The following is a 21,955-nucleotide window of genomic DNA, read 5'->3' as shown; positions in this document are numbered from 1 at the left end:
AATGTTTTATATACACTGTACTGAGAGACAAATATTGGGTCTATATTACATAGACGAAATTTCAAAATATTGAATGCCCACATAAACAGAAATGCAGGTAATCGAAATCACTATAGTGGGGAGCTGCACCCCCCCCCACACCCCCTGCTAAATATATATTCCAACTCTGAGATTGCACTACAGTGAGGAAAGGGCAAATTTTCTGATCTTCACTGTACTGCGATCTCACAATAGTGATTATGAAGAATGGCATTTTCGATATCTAAGCTGTTCGAGATTTTGATTTTTCATCAATCTAATTGGGACCCCATATATATATATATATTTATATATATATATATATATATATTTATAAATATATATAGATACACATACATACATATATGTGCATGTGTGGATGCGTGTGTATATAAATATATATATATATATATATATATATATTTTTTATGTGTGTGTGTGTGTGTATATATATATATATATATATATATATATATATATAAAATATATATAATATATATGTATATATATATATATATATATATATATATATATATATATATATATATATATATATATATATATATATATATATATATATATATATATATATATATACACACACACACACAGACATATGCACACACATATATGTATGTGTAGCTATCTATTTATACATGTATAATGGTAATTCTACCCTTTCACAGTGGCTTATTGGTGGAGATACATTTGTTTTTCAAAATAATGCTGCAGAGAACAATTCAGAAACCATGGACTAATGAATACAATGTTTGGAGGACTGCACTTTCAGGTACAGAAAATTACAATTAGAAAATCAATACCTTAATGAGTGCATACGTTTAGAACTAGTCCCAAAAGGCCTACGTATGCGGGCTGATTAGGGATTCACTTTTACATTGTGAACTTATACAACTATTTAACAAGCATGGTTGTTAATTATTGCAGTGTCTTATTAACAACAGCATTAGGAAAATGGATGAACATCTCGCTATTATTCAAAAAATAGATAGAAACATAAAGAATTATTTACTTTTTAATATCACGAATGCTAATTATTATGCATTCTTTTCAAGGGTAGACAAATCCCTTCTTGATTTGAAAAGCTAAAAACTAAAAAACTAAGTAGAGATAAAAAAGGAATCTGAACAGGGGAAGGCATATCCCCAGCCACCTTTGGGACAGCAACCTTCTACTATTTCATATGACAATGACTATCTTGAAGATGAACCTAGCATTGAATTGAACAATGATGACCATACAGCCTTTCCCCCTTTATCCCAGCCCCCTCTGAGGAGGTTTGAATGACTGAGGAACCATAGAGGGGTAGTTTATTACAACAACAACAGCAATTTCAACTATGGTGGACAGAGGGGGAATGGACAGGGTAGAGGGAGAGTGAGGGGGAGAACATGGACTGCTTACAACAACAACAACAACAAAAACAGTCACAACAATTACACAAACTAATGGATTTTATTTGTGACACTCCCCCACCTTGCAATATCCTATATAACAACAAGCATGACTTTAAGATTGACAACTACACTGGTGCCTCTTTGAACAGTAACATAGCTAACATTTTTGAAAAGGGTTTGTCTTTTGTACCAGCTCTTAATGCTATGTTAGGTGATGTTCTTATTAACTTAAAATTATTTACTAGTCAGATACAAGAAAATTAGTTGATAGCAGATATGTAAAACCTAGCACCTTTAACCCTGCATTGCATCCTATTTTGTTTATATATGAGAAATTATGCTTGTATGAAATCAGGAAATTGTTTTTGAATATTAAGCGACAGAAACATGATGCTAACACTTTCACTTATTTAGAATATATGACGCTTAAAGGTATTTCTGATAATAATCAGTTACTCATAATGAAACCCGATACGGGGGGGAGGCCTGGTTATTTTTGACAGCAATAATTACAAAAATAAGATGTTTACCATGTTATATTCAGAGACATAATAGTGAAGCAAGTGTGAATGAACTAAATATTGCATATCAAAAAATTGATGTGTTGCTTGAAGACTTATTGTTGAATAACCAAATTAACATAATTGAATTCAACATTTTGCAGGTTAAATACCCAAAGCTACCAATAATATTTGGGATCCCAAAAATTCATAAGGGCCTTATGGACCCACCTTTTAGACCTATAGTGGATGCTAAGGCATGAAAAACTTTTACAGTAGCCACATTTATTGACCTAGAACTGAAAGACATTTTAAAGAACTATAGTTATTGCATCAAGGACTCGTGGGATTTCCTATGCAAAGTCTCTAATCAGCTATATAGTGACACCCTTATTTTTGTCACCATAGATATTAAGGATTTGTACTCAGTTTTTCCACATCACATGGGTATTGAGTGGTTTTACACCTTTTTATGCTATAACACAACCCTGAACCATGATTGGATTCTCACCATCAGGTCCCTTATGGAAGTGGTCCTAGTGAATAACTTCATTACATTTGAACATCAAATATTTAAACAGTGTAGAGGAGTTGCCATGGGGGCAGTATGTGCCCCCATTTTTGCAAATACAGTCCTGGCATATTGGGAAATGGGATTTGTCATCAATTCACCATATTCCCAATACTGGACACTTTATGGTAGATACCTATACGATATTATTTTTTGGTAAGGTAGTTCTGAAAAACATAATGAGTTTTTTAACTACATGTGTGGCACCACAATATTTTTTGGAGTTTACTATCCATACATGTACTGAGACTATTAATTTCTTGGATATCACTATTGTAAAAGATAGAACTAGAGGGATATTAAACTCATCTACTTATAGAAAACCAACGTATTCTAACACACTGTTACATTATACGAGCGAGCACACCCTGCACCAAAAAAGTACATAGACAAGGTAATGCTACTCAATGCTAGAAGTCTAAACCTCAAAATGCACTCTCTCGAGGCACTCCTAAAAATGGAGAACATCGATATCTGTGCAGTAACTGAGACCTGGTTCAAGGCTCCAGAGAGCACCCCTGCAATACCAGGCTACAACTCTTACCACACTTTTCGGCCACCAAACCAGGACCGAAACAATAAAGGTGGAGGAGTGTCAATATTCACCAAGGATATTCACACCACCAGGCTAGTTGGCTAACACAATGTGTCTGAAATTCTCCAGGTGCAACTAACACTAGGTAAGACTGCAATCCAAATTGTAGCTTGCTACAGATCCTGCACTATACCCCAAGATTCTCACTACACCTTTCTAAACATACTGGAAAATATTAAGATAGAACCAAACACCCTAATACTGGGTGATTTTAACTACCCTGCCATTAACTGGGAAAACTACTCATGTCCCAACACCTTTGCGCAACGGTTCTTGGAATTCATAAATTCCAATACCCTGGATCAACTAATCCATAGTCCCACCAGGGGCTCCAATATCCTAGACCTGGTCATTACCAACATGGGAAATCAATGCTCCATACCTATGGTCACCCCCTCGTTAGTCAAGTCTGACCATAAGCTAATCACCCTTAACATCCACATCCCACCCCCACCCCCCAGTAAAGAAACCACCGTAAAAAACTTCTCCAAAGCCAACTTCATGCTACTCAAGTCAGAAGTGACAAACTTCATGACACCCATGCAGATGGGAACTGAAAGTTCAACTGCTGAATCCTACACTAAGACACTGTACGAGCACATCCACTCATGCATGAATCGTGCCATCCCAGATAGAACCAAAATGCTCTCATCCAAAAAAAGGAAGCCAATCTGGTGGTCCCCTGCCATAAACAAACTTTACAACAAAAGGAAGAAACTTTTGCAGAAAAGAGGAAAATCTCAGGATGCAAAAAACTGCCTTACTAGCCTCAGTAAGAAACTGAGATGCCTCATAAAATCCTCCAAAGCTAGTTACGAAAATAAAATTGCCAAAGATTCCAAAGACAACCACAAAGCATTCTATAACTATGTCAAGAATCTAAATGGCAATGCTCAGATCTGCCCTGAGCTAAAACAGAATGGCATTAAATATACTGATCCAAAGGATATTGCCAATATCCTGGCAGATCGATTCAGTGCCAACTTCACCCCCTCTCACCCCTAAATGGCCCATCTCAATACCGGAAGATTGCCAAATTCCAGTAATAATGGCCACACAGGTACAAAACGCACTCTCTAAAGCCAAGAATACAGCATCCGTGGGACCAGATGACATCCCGGGCTGTGTACTACATGAACTACAATATGAACTGGCACCTCACCTAAGTGTCATGTTTAATCATAGCCTCACCTCAGGTTTCATGCCCACTGAGTGGCGCAGAGCTACAGTTATCCCAATCCACAAGGGGGGATCCACCTTGGATCCCGGAAACTACCATCCCATCAGTCTGACAAGCCTTATCTGCAAGGCCATGGAGCGTATTATCATGGAACTTATAAACAAAGACATTGGCAACCTTCAAACACTGGACCCCACCCAGTTTGGGTTCGTGAAGGACCGATCTTGTCTCCTGAACCTGACTGACTTCTTTGAATCAGTCTCCAGAGCCATGGACAAGGGTAAGGTGGTCCACACAGCCTATCTAGACCTTGCCAAGGCCTTTGACACCATCCCCCACTCTGGAATCATAGATAAACTTACTAAGTTGGGCATTAATCCCTATGTCACCCAATGGGTTGCTAAATGGCTTACTGATAGAACCCACACTGTAAAAGTAGCCGACTCCAAATCCAGCTCCAGACAAGTGACAAGTGGAGTACCTCAGGGTTCAGTCCTGGGGCCGCTCTTGTTTGGCATCTACTTCTCTGAAGTACAGGTCAACACTAAGGGACTCTGGCTAACAAAGTTTGCAGATGACTGCAAACTGGGAGCCATTATTGAATCCCCAAATGATGTGGATACTCTACAAAAGGGCCTTACAGAAACAGATGCTTGGTGCCAGAGCCATGGGCTCAAGCTCAATGCCAAGAAATGTATTGTTATCCCCTTTGGGAAAAAACATGTATCCATGAATTACCATATAGGTGGCAGTACACTAAACACAGAAAGTGTGATAAGAGACTTAGGGACACAGGTGGACAGTGGTCTCACCTTCGATAACCACATTGCCACAACAGTCAGGAAATCCTTCTATGTGGCACACCTCATCACGAAGGGCTTTTCATCCAGAAAAAAGGAGGTCATTGTCCCACTGTACTCAACCCTCATTAGGCCTATTATAGAATACAACGCCCCATTTGGTATGTACCTCTCAAGACATCTGCAACAACTGGAAAGGCCTCAGAAATACCTCACTAAAAAAATCACAGGCCTAAAGCAGATGCCCTATGCTGACCGCCTTAAAAACTCCAGCTATACTCTGTCACATATCATCTACTCAGAGGCGATCTCTGCTTAACATACAAGGCCATGTCAAACCCAGAGCTGTTGGACATGCTACACTTAAAGAAATCCCAATCCCTCAGAGCTACATGCTCCAGGGATCTAAACCTTGTCATCACAATAAACAAAACATGCTGGAGGGATAGGTTCCTGACCCAGATACGCCCCAGACTCTGAAATAGATTGCCCATACATGTCAAACAGAGTGCCTCTTTGGACCTCTTCAAGAGGAACCTTGACGATTCAATGGGAGAAAAGAAATTCACCCCAGGGATCACGTCAGTCGCCCTGCTAGACAGGGGTCCAGGAAAGTAAATAATGTGGGAAGAAATAGCCAGGGAATTGTTATGGCTAGGCTTGTATAGGCCCTAGGGCTGATAGCCTAGTACCAACCTATGAACCTATAAACCTATGAATACCTAGAGCTTTAGCTTGACTAGAACCTTAACATCTAAATGGGCATCCACAAAACAAAACTAAAAATACATCAAACATTCTTCTGGTCATGGAAGATCTACCACTTTTTTTTTCCTTGAGGAAGAGAAGACATAGGAAAAGGCATATTTTTGTTCAACCCAAATAAACTCTTGAAGTGTTTTCTTCTGCATCAAAAAAAAAAAAAAGTTGCAGCCGTGCAGACTACTGCCAACAAAACCTGTCACTTTATTTCCCTAGATCTGATAGCCACTGCTTTATCATAACTGCACTTGTTTGGCATCTACTTCTCTGAAGTACAGGCCAACACTAAGGGACTCTGGCTAACAAAGTTCGCAGATGACTGCAAACTGGGAGCCATTATTGAATCCCCAAATGATATGGATACTCTACAAAAGGGCCTTACAGAAACAGATGCTTGGTGCCAGAACCATGGGCACAAGCTCAATGCCAAGAAATGTATAGTTATCCCCTTTGGGAAAAAACATGTATCCATGAATTACCATATAGGTGGCAGTACACTAAACACCGAAAGTGTGATAAGAGACTTAGGGACACAGGTGGACAGTGGTCTCACCTTCGATAACCACATCACCACAACAGTCAGGAAATCCTTCTATGTGGCACACCTCATCACTAAGGGCTTTTCATCCAGAAAAAAGGAGGTCATTGTCCCACTGTACTCATCTCTCATTAGACCTATTATAGAATACAATGCCCCATTTGCTATGTACCTCTCAAGAGATCTGCAACAACTGGAAAGGCCTCAGAATACCTCACTAAAAGAATCACAGGCCTAAAGCAGATGCCCTATGCTGACCGCCTTAAAAAACTCCAGCTATACTCTGTCGCATATCGTCTACTCAGAGGCGATCTCTGCTTAACATACAAGGCCATGTCAAACCCACAGCTTTTGGACATGCTACACTTAAAGAAATCCCAATCCCTCAGAACCACACACTCCAGGGATCTAAACCTTGTCATCACAATAAACAAAACATGCTGGAGGGATAGGTTCCTGACCCAGAGACTCCTCAGACTCTGGAATAGACTGCCCATACATGTCAAGCAGAGTGCCTCTTTGGCCCTCTTCAAAAGGAACCTTGACGATTTAATGGGAGAAAGGAAATTCACCCCGGGGATCACATCAGTCACCCTGCTAGACAGCATTCCAGGGAAGTAAAAAGTGTGGGAAGAAATAGCCAGGGAATTGTTATGGTTAGGCTTGTATAGGCCCTAGGGCTGATAGCCTAGTACCAACCTATGAACCTATGAACCTATGAACAATATGTTCATCTTTCTAGAATGGTATCAGATAATGATGAATATGTTCTTCAGACCAATATTCTTAAAAATATGGTGATTAGTAGTGGCTACCCAACACTGTTTATAGCAACATAGGTAATGAGGTAACTCAGAAAAGAGCTAGTGGACACTTCCTGCCATTGTTGGGCTCAGACAGACACACTAGCATGAATACTATATCTAATACTGCTAAAGTGGATCATACAAATGCAATGATTTTTAACATTAAACAAGCAATATGGTAATAACAGAGAAATTATTACAAAAAAATGGTGTGTTTTTGACACTGACCCAGATTATAAGAAATTGGTGGGGGTTGGCCCACATATATCTTATAAAAAGGATGTAAGTGTTAAAATCATGTTAGAAAAACCTAAGTATGATGAATTGTGTGGAAAAGTTAGTAAATGTGGGCATTCCCACAATATAAATATATATTACAGCAGAACAAAATCCACTTAGCTCATTTTCGTACAATATGGGTAAAAAAGAGATATAACTGTAACATCAAACTGGTTATTTATATGGGTATTTGTCAAAAATGCCTATGTTTTTACATAAGTAAGACAAAAAATAGCTTTAAAAACAGAATATACCAACATTAATATGATATCAGTAAAAAAGACTCCAAGAATACCTTAGCTGAACATATAATCCAACTTGCAGATCATCATTTTAAATATATTATTATAGATCATGTTGATATAGCTGAAAGAGGGGGGTCCTATAGATGATTTTTTGGAATTTAAGGAACTCAAATGGCAACTGTGAACCAACGCAACACATTATCCCGGAATAAATGGTGTGGTTTCCATCAGTCCTGTTTTGAGACTGAAAGCCAAATTTGCTATCTGGGTATAATTATGTTCATGGGGCATACACTGTGTTAAAGTCAGCATTTTTTTGTAAACTATACATGTTATAGGTAGCATGACAGCTAAATTCACATACGCATTTATTTATTTACATATATAAGAATTTATCTAATAGAGGTATTTTAGTTATTTTAGTAATATTATATGTAAATATGTGCTTGTGTAGCTTAGCAGTGTGGAAGTATGCAATCTATGTATATGAAAATGCATGTGTTACAAACTGCAGATATAATATATCTTTAAATGCTGGTTTCAAACTGACGCAAGTTTTATCACATATTTTTTAGTGCATATATAAATGAGTTGGCCTTATGGTTCAAGTTTTTAAGTATTTATTCTGAGGAAGTTTGTATTTTATAAACAAAAGTGCAAATAAATACTTGGTAGTGGATCAGTTTGCCTTTTGCCTTCATTTGTGTTACTTCTACAGTTTGTGGGTGAGGTGGAAGTTTTGAATAATGAAGAAAGATGATAGTGGTCAGTGGATGGAAGAGGGTTGGGGTAGATTGTTGGTAATAAGAATTGGGCAGATCCATCAGTTAAATGTTTTCTTTTAAGGCTTTTTGAAGCTATGAGTGTTGGGTAGGGTTCTAATGTTTACTGGGATCTTGTTCCAAGCAGTGGCAACTGAGTAGCTATGTAGGTGCTGGCCAATGTTTTTTTTTGGCTTAGAGATTTCTATAAGTGACTGGTTGGAGCTGCACAGTGAGTGATTGGGGGTATATGGGGATATTAATGAGGAGATGGCAGGGTAGCAGGATGGTTTGTTTAAGATGGAGTGAGTAAGGATGAGTTGGGTAAGTATGAAAAGGTGAGGAAATTCTAGCCAGTTCAGGGTTTGGAAAGCAAGACTTTATATATATATATATATATATATATATATATATATATATATATATATACATTAGCGGACCGGAGTTCCGCTGTGGTGACCCCTAACCGGGAAAAGCCGAAAGACACAAACAAACAATGTATATATATATATATATATATATATATATATATATATATATATATATATATATATATATATATAAAGTCACTAAATAATATACAAACATTTGAGTATCAGACTTCATTTCCTACAGAAAACAAATTGTACTGCTAAATCTGTTACTCTATCAGCTTTCTTAATGCATAATTACAAAGCTTAACATTTGTGTGATTTTGGACTTTTGTCTCATGAAACAAAAGTGATATAACACAAACATTATCTATAAACAAGAATAACAAAAAAAAAAAAAACAGAAAAAAGAAAAATTCTGATTAGTAAATTAGTGAAGTAAGATCCCCCTCCCACACACACATCACTAACTTATATGTAAAAACTAAACGGCTGCACTACAGTGGAAAAAAAGAACAGAATAAAATACAAGTTCAATACTAACTTGCACAATTCAAAACAATATGGTACATCAAACTGCAGTATTATTTATAGATCTTAGAAAAAAAAAAATTAACATCAATGATCACAAAATGCCAAGCATTCCTTGTTTGTCACAGCTCTATGTGGTAGTACGTAGGCTTGCATTAGATGAAAAGTTATTAGATTATTACTTAGAGCATTTATGTTTAGATGGAGTGATAATTGGATCACTTGAAGTTAACCCATTTATATTTTGTTAAAAACTCTATCATTATTGTTATAGGGTTTCCATATTTAATGTACATCTCTGGAGTTGGCACATGCTTCACCACTACAACACCCCCGTGAAGTGTTTTGTAAAGCCTTCCCACTCTCCCACCTGTTATTCACCTTCCAAAACTCCACTCTTTTTGCATTACCATGTATTTGTCAAAGTGTATTAGTTTTATGTTGTACCAATTTAATTCACCTCCCTGTAATACTGAGCTAGCCACCATCTCCATAGCATTACAGTCACACCTAAATAGACACACCAACTCCTCATCTCAGTCAACAGGAAATGATATAATCTTGCATTATACTAAGCACTATAAGTCTCTACAATGGTTTTAAAAAAAGGAAGCTCACACCAGTGTTACACTAATAATCTTCCCCAAACCACACCTTAATAGTGCAATACTTAACCATCTATACATGCATTTTCCTAAACCTCCACACAACTATCCCTCTTCTATTAGTGCTTTGCCTAATGTATTGTGACCATGCTGCTTTTGTAGTCAACAAAAAAAAATGACTTACTGAAATCAAAACCTTATTAAATTCAGATATTGTATCACTTCCTCATTTGTTGCTGTACGTTTACTACTGTTACTCAGCATCAGAAAGGACTAAGTGTTTACGGGAGCACAGCTAACGAACAACATCATCCCTGCAACACAAAATTCACCCCTCTTGTACCTCTGCTAGCTACTACTACTGTGTTTAGGTGTCACGTGAATATAACCCAGGAACTACTAATTCCCCATACTCAAAAAAAAAAGAGAAAAGAGAGATCCTACTGATATTTTGTATCACAACAAAGGGCTGAAAATAGTGTGCACAAATGTCAGCAGTGTGAGCAAATTGGCCAAGATACACAACCATAAGCGTCAAACTGTAACTGTCAGAAATTTGGCTAAATGCATAATTCAAGATAAATAGCTTGCTCTACTTGATTGTGAAATATTTAGGTATATAAGAAATAGAAAATGATCAGGAGAAGTGATTATTCTTGTAAAATTAGACTTAAAACCAAACCTAGTCAAATCACAATAATCCTCGAAAATGAAAGAGAAGCTGTCTTAATAAACATAACAGTGGGAAATCCCAAGCAGCTACATGTGAATATATTTTAAATCTACCACAAACAAGCTACTACTTATGAAGGCCATTTCATGGTGCCATGGTAACTAAGAGTGAACTATAATGTCTTGGGGACATTAATATTGCACAGAACAGGTCTGAAAACCATGACCTAACATTATAATCAGCTATCTAGGATTCTTTTTAGATAACTCCATCTCCAATGAATAAAAGCAATTGTTTTTGAACTGTAAAACTACTTTTCTGCTAGTATCTAATGCAAATGATTGTGCTGTATAATTTGCCTAGGGAGCCCTTCCAGATAGCTCTAGGAACAGTTTTTGCACTAGAAATAATACTGCCTGATTTTCCAGCTGCAGTTTATAATGCTTGTACTACCATTGGCTTTAACACAGTCATTCAGGACATATGTTTATCGATATCTGATAACTAATACAATTAAAACACAAAATTACCTCCTAGGTTCCAAAATCATTATACTTTGTGCTCCCCCTTTCATTGCTGCTACAAAATAACCCTCTGCTGTCTGTCTCTGTCTCATGTCTCTGCTACTGAACCTTTTTCAGTTCAAGCTGTTGCTCAGATTCTACCTCAGCATCTCCACAACAGAAGTCCAAGACACATCTTTCACATTAACCACTATATCCATCAGTGTTACAGCCCATGAATCAGAAATACTACCTGATTGCAAGTCTGTTATTCCAGATTCTGTGCAACCATCTCATTCACCAGGTAATACCACTATCTCCTTCTCACTTGCATTTCTCCCCTCAGCTAAGATGCCCCCCTTCCCAGAACGTTCAATCTGGAAACAGAAGATATATTAAAGAATGTACAGTTGTGTACACTTACCATAAATGTAGATGTTTGCGTGTATTCACTGTTGCAGTCATTACACTTGGGTTATCCTGCTGGCAGGCTACCCTCAGTCGGCCTGAATTCCAAAGTCTAGGTCCGGCGTCGGTTGCTATCGCCTCTTCCCTGATGTCAGTACGCCAGGAGTATAAAAGATGCAGCCGACGCCATTTTCTTCAGTTTTTCTTGCCCCAGATGTCAGGTGCTCCCAAAAAGGGAAGGCTAAAAATATGCCAATAAAATATGCATGCACCAAAATATATAATACCCTCATTTACAAGCAAATACACCACATACGTTGTATAGATTAGAGAAGTGCAGCTAAGTTCCAGCAAAAAGAGATGGGAGATAGTGGGAGGGTAACCTGGACTGCAACAGTGAATACAGTCGGACATCTACATTTATGGCAAGTGTACACAACTGTACTATGTTCTTCATGTTTCACTGTTGCAGTCATTACACTTGGGTTGAATCCCAAAGCTAGGGTTGGGAGGCTGGAGCTAAATAGCATTAGGAGCGGCTACGAGGCCCTACAGAACTGCAGTGGCAAAGCCTGCCCTGGATTTAGAGTAAAGTGGTAAGTGATAGTGCTTTGTAAAGGTGTGCACTTAACTCCAGGTAGCAGCCTCTAAAATGTCTTTGGTTGGTACTCCCCTGAGGAAGGGTGCTGAAGTGGCTGTTGTTCTGGTTGAATGTGGCCTAATGCCCTTAGGAACTGGCTTGCCATGTTGTGAATAGCAGAAACGAATGCAGTCGCCTATCCACTTTGAAATAGTCTGCTTTGAGATAGCCTTTCCTTGTGATCCTGCAGCATATGCCACTAGTAGTTGCTCAGTCTTTCTGAAAGCTTTGGTTCTGTTCAAGTAGAAGTGTAGCTGTCTGTGTATGTCCAAAGAATGCAGAATTCTCTCCCCCTTATTCTGTGGGTTTGGATAAAAAGTAGGCAGATGAATAGATTGGTTAAGGGCCACACTGGACACTACCTTAGGCATAAATGTCGGGTTTGTCCTCAGAGAAACCCTGTCTGGATATAAAATGATAAAAGGTTCCACAGCCATGAGTGCTTGTAGCTCTGAGACTCATCTAGCAGAGGTTATTGCCAGGAACAGAGCTGTTTTCCAAGATAAAAACTTTATGTCAGCTGTAGCGGCTGGCTCAAAAGGGGGCAGAGTGAGTTTTTCCAAAATATAATCGAGGTCCCATGCAGGTATTGGTGATCTCCTTGGAGGCCTTAGATTTTTGGCTCCTCTGAGGTATTGCCTTAACAGAGGATGGGAAAAGATTGGTGGCTCTGTATTGTAATGAGCCGAAATGGCAGAGGCATGAATTTTAATTGATGAAAAGGATAGGCCTTTGTCCAGCATCTGAGTTAAGTATTGCAAAATCTGAGGAATATTTGGTACTGCTGTGTCAATTCCTTGTGCCTGGTTCCAGGCACAGAATCTCTTGCATTTTCCAGCATAAGATTTTCTAGTACTAGGCCTCCTGGCCTCCAAAATGACATCCACCACCGCTTTAGTGAGAGGTGTATTTTGTATGACTACATTATCTGCCATGCTGCCAGATTTAAGGTTTTGAGTTGGCTGTGCAGGAGCTGATTGTTTTGCTGGGACAGTAGGTGAGGTATTTGAGGTAAGGTCCAGGCTGGGCATTGAGACAAGTTCCTTAGGATTGGATACCAGTACAGGCGGGGCCAGTCTGGGGCAATCAGTATCATTTTTGTCTTCTCTTGTCTGACCTTTAGGAGTACCTTAGTGAGGAGAGGCAGTGGAGGAAAGGCATATATTGTTAAGTGTTTCCAGCTGAAAGATAGGGCATCCACTTTCCATGCTTGTCTGTGATAAGTCCTTGTGCAGAATCTCTTTAGTTGGCAGTTGTGAGAAGAGGCAAATAGGTCTATGTCCGGGCATCCCCATTTCCTTGTTATCATTTTGAAGATTTGTGGATCCAATTTCCACTCGTGGGAATCCATGAGGTCTCTGCTTAGTTTGTCTGCCATTGTATTTATCTTTCCTGGCAGGAATTGTGCCTGCAGATGTACTTGGTAAGTCAATGTTGTGTCCCACAAAGTCATGGCTAGTCTGCAGAGGGGGTAAGAATGAGTGCCTCCCTGCTTGTTTATATACCACATGATCATGGTATTATCTGTCTTTATCAGTAGTTGTCCCAGATGAAGTAGGTCCTTGAGGGCTGTCAGGGCATTCTGAACAGCTAGCATCTTTTTTTGATTGATATGTAGATGCATTTGGTTGGTGGACCATGTGCCTTGAATGCATCTTCCTGCCATGTGTGCCCCCCAGGCATAATCTGATGCATCCGTTGTCAATGTCTGCCTGGCTGGGGGTAAGGTGAATGGCTGTCCCTTGTTCTGGTGACAGGCCTTCGCCCACCATAGAAACTCCTGTTGCAGGCAGGGAATGAGAGTAATTATTGTTTCCAGGCTGTGGCAATGCTGAGTCCAAACACTTTTTAGGTACCATTGAAGTTTCCTCATATGCAGTCTTGCATATGGAATTAATAGAATGCAGGATGCCATGAAGCCCAAAGCCTGCAGAATTTTTCTTGCAGATAACTTGGCCTTTGTTGCCAACAGTTTGAAATAGGTAGTCAGTTGCCGTTATTTGTCTGGCGTGAGATAAGCCATCTGGGCAGTTGTATTTAAGCTTGCACTCAGGAATATTATCTCTTGAGAGGGTATTAGTTTTGATTTTTGTTCGTTGACTGTGCACCCCAGGCATGGTAGTAATCTCTTTACAAACACCAGATGCTGTCATAGAATGTCCTTGTTCTCTGCTTGTATGAAGCAGTCATCCAAGTAAGGATATATTTGTATTTCTCTTTGTCTGCAGAATGCAATTACTGGTGCCAGGCACTTTGTGAAGACCCTGGGCGCAGTAGATAAGCCAAAGGGCAGTGCAGAGAATTGGTAGTGCATTGAGCCAGCTTTGAATCTGAGGTATCTTCTGCATGATTGTCTGATTGGGACATGCAGGTATGCCTCTTTTAGGTCTAAAGTCACCAGCCAAGCCTTCTTGCCCAGAATGGGCAGAAGTTGCTGTAAGGTCAACATTTTGAATTTTGGTATATCCAGATATGTGTTTAGAATAGATAGGTCCAATATTGGTCTCCAGGCTTTGTTCTTACTGGGTACCAGGAATAGTCTGGAATAAAATCCTTGTCCCTTCTCTTGTTCCTGTACTTGTTGAATGGCCCTCATGTCCATGAGGGATGAGACTTGTTTTTGTGCCTCTGCCCATTGATTTTTTTGGTAGGTCTGGCCAACCGTTTGCCCTTGACAGGGTATGAAAGTGAAACTTGTAGCCCTGTGACACTATGTCTAAGACCCATTTGTCCTGGGTTATGATGTGCCAATTTTGAGAAAAAAGTGCTAGTTTTCCCCCTAAAGGTGCTGCCAGAAGATACGTGCTTGGTGCAGGCAGGGGGAAGTCATTGGGACTGTTTCCTGTAAGGCTGTGATTTGTCTTCTCCACTTTTGGAGGTAGAAGCACCCCATTGTTTAGACCTGTATGAGCCTTGGGGCTGGGATCTGCCTCTTGGGCATCTGTATCTGCTCATCTGTGGTCTGTCTGACACTGGAAAAGACCAATTCTTTGTAGGCCAGTGTCTGCTAAATCTTGGAGGCTGTACCTGTAAGAAATCCTTGACTGTTTGCATAGATTTAGCTTTGTCCTCCATTTTCTTTAACACCTCTTCTGCTTTAACACCAAACAAAGTATCATGCTGTAATGGAGCATCTAATAATTTTACTTTAACATGATCTGGTAAATTTTGTTCCTTTAACCAAGCGTGCCTCCTGATGACAGAACCCGTCACAGCGGCCCTGCAGGAGGCCTCCAAAGAATCAAATCCACATTGTAAAGTATGCTTTCCAACTTGCTCAGCTGCATGCAATAAATCCTGCATTTCTTTGTTTTCTGCACCTTCAGAATTTATCAACATTTTCTGTTTAAGCAGTGACATAATATATTGTTGATATTTGAGCATATGAAATTGACAATTTAAAGCCCTTATAGCCAAAGTAACAGAGGTGTAAATCTTCTTTCCCCATCTGTCTAATGCCCTAGAATCCCTGTCGGAGGGGGTAGGGTTTTTTGCAGTGGATGCCTTGACCCCTTTAGGACCCTGAGAAATAGTTTCTGGGTCAGCAGCCGGGTTCTTGAAAAGGAATTTATGAGAGTCAGGCACCCTGTAGTACCTGTCCGGCTTGACAGGAGCTGGAGGTAAGGAGTCAGGAGTCAGACTGGACTCTGAAAATACATCATCTACAATGTCTAAAACAGGTGGAATAGCTAGGGGCCTGTGTTGTGGGAGTAAAAGGAAGTCCCTGAGCCTTTTCTTAGATTCAGAATAATCTTGGCTCTCCCAGTGGAAGTGTTCCCTCATGGTATGCAAGGTTTCCCCAAAAAAGTAATCCTCAGGAGGAGAGGCTGAAGGGATAGATTCTTCAGCATCAGAATCCTCACAGGGAGGAAGAGAGTATTCCTGATCAGAAGAGGAATCAGATGAAATGGAAACTTGATCTGAAGATTCATATTCTGTCTCTTGCCTAGGCCTCTTATCAGGAGGGGGATGGGAACCCCTGATCAAAGTAATTAATTCTTCGGCCATTTTGAGCATCTGTTTTTTGGGCATGGAGGCCTGACCATGAGGCTGTTGTACTTGTTTCTTTGTCTTTAAAGATGCTTTAGTATTTGCCTTTGTAGCTGGAGTCGCTTTTATATACAATTGAGTAGGTCTGAAGACACCCTCAGAAGCCGATGCCTGCTCAGCGGCTCCGGACCCATCTGAGGGAATAGTTTCTGAAGGTCCAATACCTTGAGCTTCCAGCGGTAGGCGACTCCACATGGGAGTCTATAGCAGCCTGTGGGTCTAAAGTAGTGGGTGTCAGGGGCTGCGAAAGCGCCTCACTGACAGCCGGCGAACTGGCGACTGGCTTAGAAGAAGCCTCGTCATTGGTTTTAGACCTCGGATGCCTGTCCTTTTCTTTTTCTTTGCGTTTCTTGTGAATCGCGGTAGTTGGTTGGTTATCCGATGGCATTGTGTAATTAAATCTTCTACCAAAGTAGTGAAAAGCAAAATCGTACTGGCGCTTTATAGTGCACAGGTTAAATTTAGCACAAAACCGACAACAAGCAATGTCGTGGTCAGGGCCTAGACAAGGAATACAGTAAGAATGAAAATCCTTATGAGGTATTTGTTTCCCACAAGAAATACAATTATTAACTTTTTCTGACATCGGTCTGGAGCAAAAATAAAGTATTCCCCAATGGGGTACTTAGCTTTTAATGAAGACTTTGGATCTGAAATTGAAACATGAAAATCTCAGGAGTTGGCCGACCGGCACTTGCGAACTGCTTCTGCTTTGGGCACCGCGCGGCAAGAAAGACTGAAGAAAATTGCGTCAGCTGCATCTTTTATACCCCTGGTGCACTGACGTCAGGAAAGAGGTGACAGCAACCGATGCCGGACCTAGACTTTGGAATTCAGGCCGACTGAGGGTAGCCTGCCAGCAGGATAACCCAAGTGTAATGACTGCAACAGTGAAACACGAAGAACATCAGGGGAATTTCCCCTGGTGCCCTGGTCAAATTTTCCCTAGTCAGATTTAATACCACTTTAGGTTTCCTCAGAAAATAGGTCATAGGCTTAGAAGAATTAACCTAGTCAACAAATAGCAAAACAGATAAACTTCGGTTTATTTGTATAAATTTGACACAGTCATCCAGGCATCAGGAATGTCACTGCATATGTTGGTAATAGACTCTGCTTTGACAACTAAGTCTCTATGGTGCTTTGAAAATAATTATACTTTGCACAGCTTATCCTTTGTGGTATCTCCTTAAGGTCAAAAGAAGTTATAGCCTCATTTTATTTATCTCTTATAAGGCCAAACAATGACTATAATGCACCCTTTGGCATGCAACTCACTAACCATCTAAACAAGCTTGAGATACCTCAATGTTTCCACACCAAAAAGATTTCACTTCACAGTAAAAGTCTTGTCCCTCCACAAAAATTCATCCTGACTCCTTTGGGGTGATCTCTGCTTATCCTTTCGTGTTGTGAATAACCGAGAACTCTTTGAACTCTTTCCCCTAAATACTAAAAACATCAAAGCAAAACCTGTTCTAGAGACATAAACCTACATATACTACAACATCTACAATGCCAAACACCTAATCCAGTGTAGTTCTCATAGTGGGAATATTCTGCCCTTACCCATCAAACACAATACTTCCACTAGCAACCTTTAGAACCAGGCTGGATGACTGGATGGATGATAACAAATTTTGACAAGTCATATGTGGAGAAACTGAAGTTAATCTGTTAGTCTCCCACCAGTAGTGAGTGATGCAGCTGGGCTTTTCTATGGTATCCCTTACTGTAAACTTAGCAAGAACCTATGAACCTAAAACATACATATATATACATATACTTATAAATACATACATATAACTAAAAGAGGTCACTGCAAGAAGGAATTAAAGATATACATCCCTCTATGGTGGTGATAGACTTTGTAGCCAGCAAAATACATTTTTTTTTAGATTTGTTTGAATACATTTTTGAGCTATTCCCCCCTGGGGTCATATAATATGCATTACATTTAGCATGCCTTGGAAATGGATGACCAGTAAACAGTATTGAAAACACTTGGATACTTATCTATTCCAGTATGATTCCTATGATTCTGAGCTTATGTATCTTGTACAGCAAATAGACAGTGTTTAGTGTAAATAAAAGGATTAGTCCTTGTCATCAATTAATAAGTGAAAATTTTAAAGATGAAGAAACTCATCTGCATTAATGACGCTGCAAGCCCTTACTGAGTTGTTTAGATGTAGGAAGCTTTGATTAAGAGTCAACTTTTTGACTAGTGACTGTGGAGGTGTGCAGATGGGGTGGGATGGGGGTGGGGCTGGAAGTGAAAGGCAAAATACAGTTTGACCATTCTGAAAGAGGGTGGGGTATTAGTCCCCTGCAATGTTGGAACCTACTGGACAGAGTGGTGTACAGTACTCAGCATACAGAATAGAGACGTGGGTTTTGGGTATGCAGAAGCATGCTCAGATTCCACTAAATGGTGTAGCAGGACATCATGTATGCAAGTGTGTACGTCAGCTCATGGAGGAGATGTTAGGGCTTATAGCGGAAAATGCCCTGGTGCTGCCTCGAGGATGGCATCTATGATCAGCTGTTATGCAAGGGGAACGGATGAGCCCAGAACAGCTCTCTCTCTCTCTCTCTGTGAGGATCAGATGGGCCAATGGATTTAAAGCAGAGCCAGGAGATGACAGTCAATGTAAACCAAAACAAAGTAAATAAGATAGTGGCAACTATTTAAGGGCTCTTTCTTTTATCTTATGTCATTTCATACTTGCATTGCTATATTTTCTGGACACTTGCACCATTTTTTTAACATTTTGATAGTTTATAAAGCTGCATGAGGGCTAGGGTGGGGAAGGTACCTATAGTGCAGGTTTCTCAATGTATTAAAATGCACACATTCTAATTGTCTACATTATATAGGTTACAAGAGGCAACTTACTCTTCAACAACATTGTTTGCTCCAAGATTTTCAATCAGCATATTGAACTGCCTATCATCTTCATCTTCTGCCTTACTGGACCTTTCCTCCCAGGGAGACTGGTACAATAACTCCTGTTCCTGCCGTATCTCAGTTTCTTCATCTGACTCTGATGTAACATGTGTTTGTGTGAGCACAAATGCACCTATAAAGCAAAAAAAAAAAAATGTGTGAAGCTTGATAATCTGAGTATTTGTTTTTATTTCATTGTGCAAATGTGACAAAGAATGAAAACCCATGACTTAGTAACCAAATGAGTTAATACTAAGATGACAGTCATCGCTGTGCACGTGTTGGCACTGTACATCTGCAAAAAAAAAAAAGTATGTTATATGACATTGTTGGCTGAAACCAGTGATCTGAAGATGTAAAAGTTAATGGCTTCTATTATGGATGTTTTTATGTTTCACAATACAACCAAGCTCCCCGCAACTATGACAAAGTGCAGCTGAGAAAACACCACCAATACAAAAAAGAATCTGCGGTGGTGGTGCTGCGGTAGCATTGTCGCCTCACAGTAAGATGTTTTCCTGTTCGATTCTCAGCTAGAGCGTCTTCTGTGTGGGGGACATGCGTGAATGGGCATACCTTCGTTGAATGTTGTGCGTCAGGGCTGGCAACTTGGCATGTAAAAATTTACTGCCAATCATTAGCGGACCGGAGTTCCGCTGTGGCGACTCCTAACCGGGAAAAGCCGAAAGACACAACAACAACAAATTCAAAAAGAATAGTCAGCCCGATAAAATCAGTGATAGCAAATATTTAGTATATTTTATAAGCCATACATTTCAATAGTCACTAAACAATGAAAACTAACAAACCAGTTACATTAAGGTTAGCTATTAGTTTTGGTAATAACACATCTTTTTTTTAAGAATGTCATACAAGGTTTAGAACATTCTATTGTTATATCATTTGTTGAGTGAGTTATTACCATCAGGTTGTCTTTTTTCATATCAAAGGGGCAAAACTAGGCAATTGGTTGAATCATTATAAACAGAAAAAGGTGTCTCAAAATGTTGGTAAACAAACCATGTTGGGATTTTTCTGCAAGTTTGTCAGCCCTGTGGACCCTGTTCTTTGTGTAGGTATGTAAGTAAGACGCAACAATTTGCCACAAAAAACACATCTAAGGTTTTTGATATTTTTATTTTGGGGGATTGTAGTTCTGATTGGGTTACTTACCTTGTAACTTGCAATTGTTCAGCATTCTACACTGGACAAACTTCGCGTCCATTAAAAGTCGTGGACATATGTCGAATGCTCTTTTCAAACATACTAAGAATTTACTTTTATCACTATTGACAGGATTGTTTATAATAGATCAAACAAACTAGTTTTTTACAATATTTTAAATTACAAAGAAAAGTCCTGGATTATTGGACTTGGAGGTTTATTTTCACCTGGTCTTAATGAACGTCTTTAATTAACCAATAGGAGCATGGTACGTATACATTTAAGTCCATACAATTCATTTAGATTTCTAACACTAATGAAGGCAACATATGCCAACACTGTTTTGTTAGTTCTCATTTTTAATGGGCATTGAAATGTATGGCTTATAAAATATACTAAATATTTGTTCTCACTGACTTTAGTGTGCTATCCATTCTTTTTGATTTTTTTTATATTTCCCAAATTTTTCACACCACTCCTATTTTATTTTTGTGCATTTCTTAAGATCCATTTTGCTAAGTTACTGCCCCATGGTCCAGAGATTGGATTTTTAACTGCCATTCTCTTTAGTCAGTACAAACACATGATCTGGACTACATAATATAATATTTGTAAATGCATGTATGTTCCCTAACCTGTTTCATAAACTATGCAATATAGTTAAAAATTAAAAAACGCAATAATGAAATAATGACCTTGCTATATGAAATATTTATACTGCTGTGCTTAATTTAACATTGTATACCTAAAGAGTAGAAAAGCCCAAAGAGCTTGTAATGCAGTGCTATTACTGAAATTACTGTACATAACTTTGCTGAACTGATTTAAGAAACAAATTCACAAATTCCAGTTTACATCAATGGCTGCTTACAATGAAGAAGGAACTTTCAGATGTGATATGTGGAATAAAGATCCAGACATGACCTGCCACTTCATTCACAGTGTTTTAAATAATGTTTATATCTTGGACCAAGTTCACCGAACAAAAAAAAAATGGTTTATCTGTTCAGATACCTCCTTTTTTAATTTTGTGGCACTTTCACAGTTGACTATAATAATATTAGGAGGTATGTGGTGGTGGTTGTGCGGGTGTGCAATCTTCATCAGGATGACCACAGTAGGCTTGCCCCCTGTGTACCACATAAAATACTAATTCCAGGAAAATTTCCATTTCACAGTCTTGTAATGGAAACTGTATATTTGCATTGAGGTGTTTAAATAATTGTTTCAGACCCCACTGTAAGCAAACCATTCTTCTGTCACTTCTACAGATTTACTACATTATGTTAATTTTCTTGTTGTTGTTCTAGTTGTTGTTGTATTAGGAATGACAAAACTCACTAAATCCTGTGGTGAATTCTTCCAAAGTAAGAAAGCCATTTCCATCTGCATCCAGAGAATCAAAGACTTTTTCCAATTCCTGTGGGCTGAGTGACAGTCCACGTTGCAATCGCTAAACAGAAAGAGAAACAAAGGTCAAGCTGTGCGGATATTTTCCTTATATAACCACTATGCATATTCAGACTATTTATAAACACCTGGAACACATCACATGACTGAGAGCCTGCCATGCAAAATTAAACTCTTGGA

At 39.1% G+C, this 21,955-nt stretch overlaps 1 protein-coding gene across 3 annotated transcripts in view; it reads right to left on the bottom strand.

Moving 5' to 3' along the window:
* The window catches only part of CRACR2A (calcium release activated channel regulator 2A), a 1,193,169-nt gene that overhangs the window by 558,005 nt on the left and 613,209 nt on the right, over positions 1-21,955 (bottom strand). For all 3 annotated transcript variants that reach the window (XM_044087573.1, XM_044087571.1, XM_044087572.1), the window contains exons 4-5: positions 21,707-21,818; positions 19,151-19,334 (exon numbers count right to left, since the gene is read on the bottom strand). In XM_044087573.1, coding sequence (XP_043943508.1) covers positions 19,151-19,334; positions 21,707-21,818 — 296 coding nt within the window. The remainder of the gene's footprint in view (positions 1-19,150; positions 19,335-21,706; positions 21,819-21,955) is intronic.

This window comes from Protopterus annectens, chromosome 11.part0, assembly GCF_019279795.1.
Source record: "Protopterus annectens isolate FY-2018-M chromosome 11.part0, PAN1.0, whole genome shotgun sequence".
Classification (NCBI taxonomy): domain Eukaryota; kingdom Metazoa; phylum Chordata; order Ceratodontiformes; family Protopteridae; genus Protopterus; species Protopterus annectens.
This window is presented reverse-complemented; position numbering and strand designations above follow the sequence as displayed.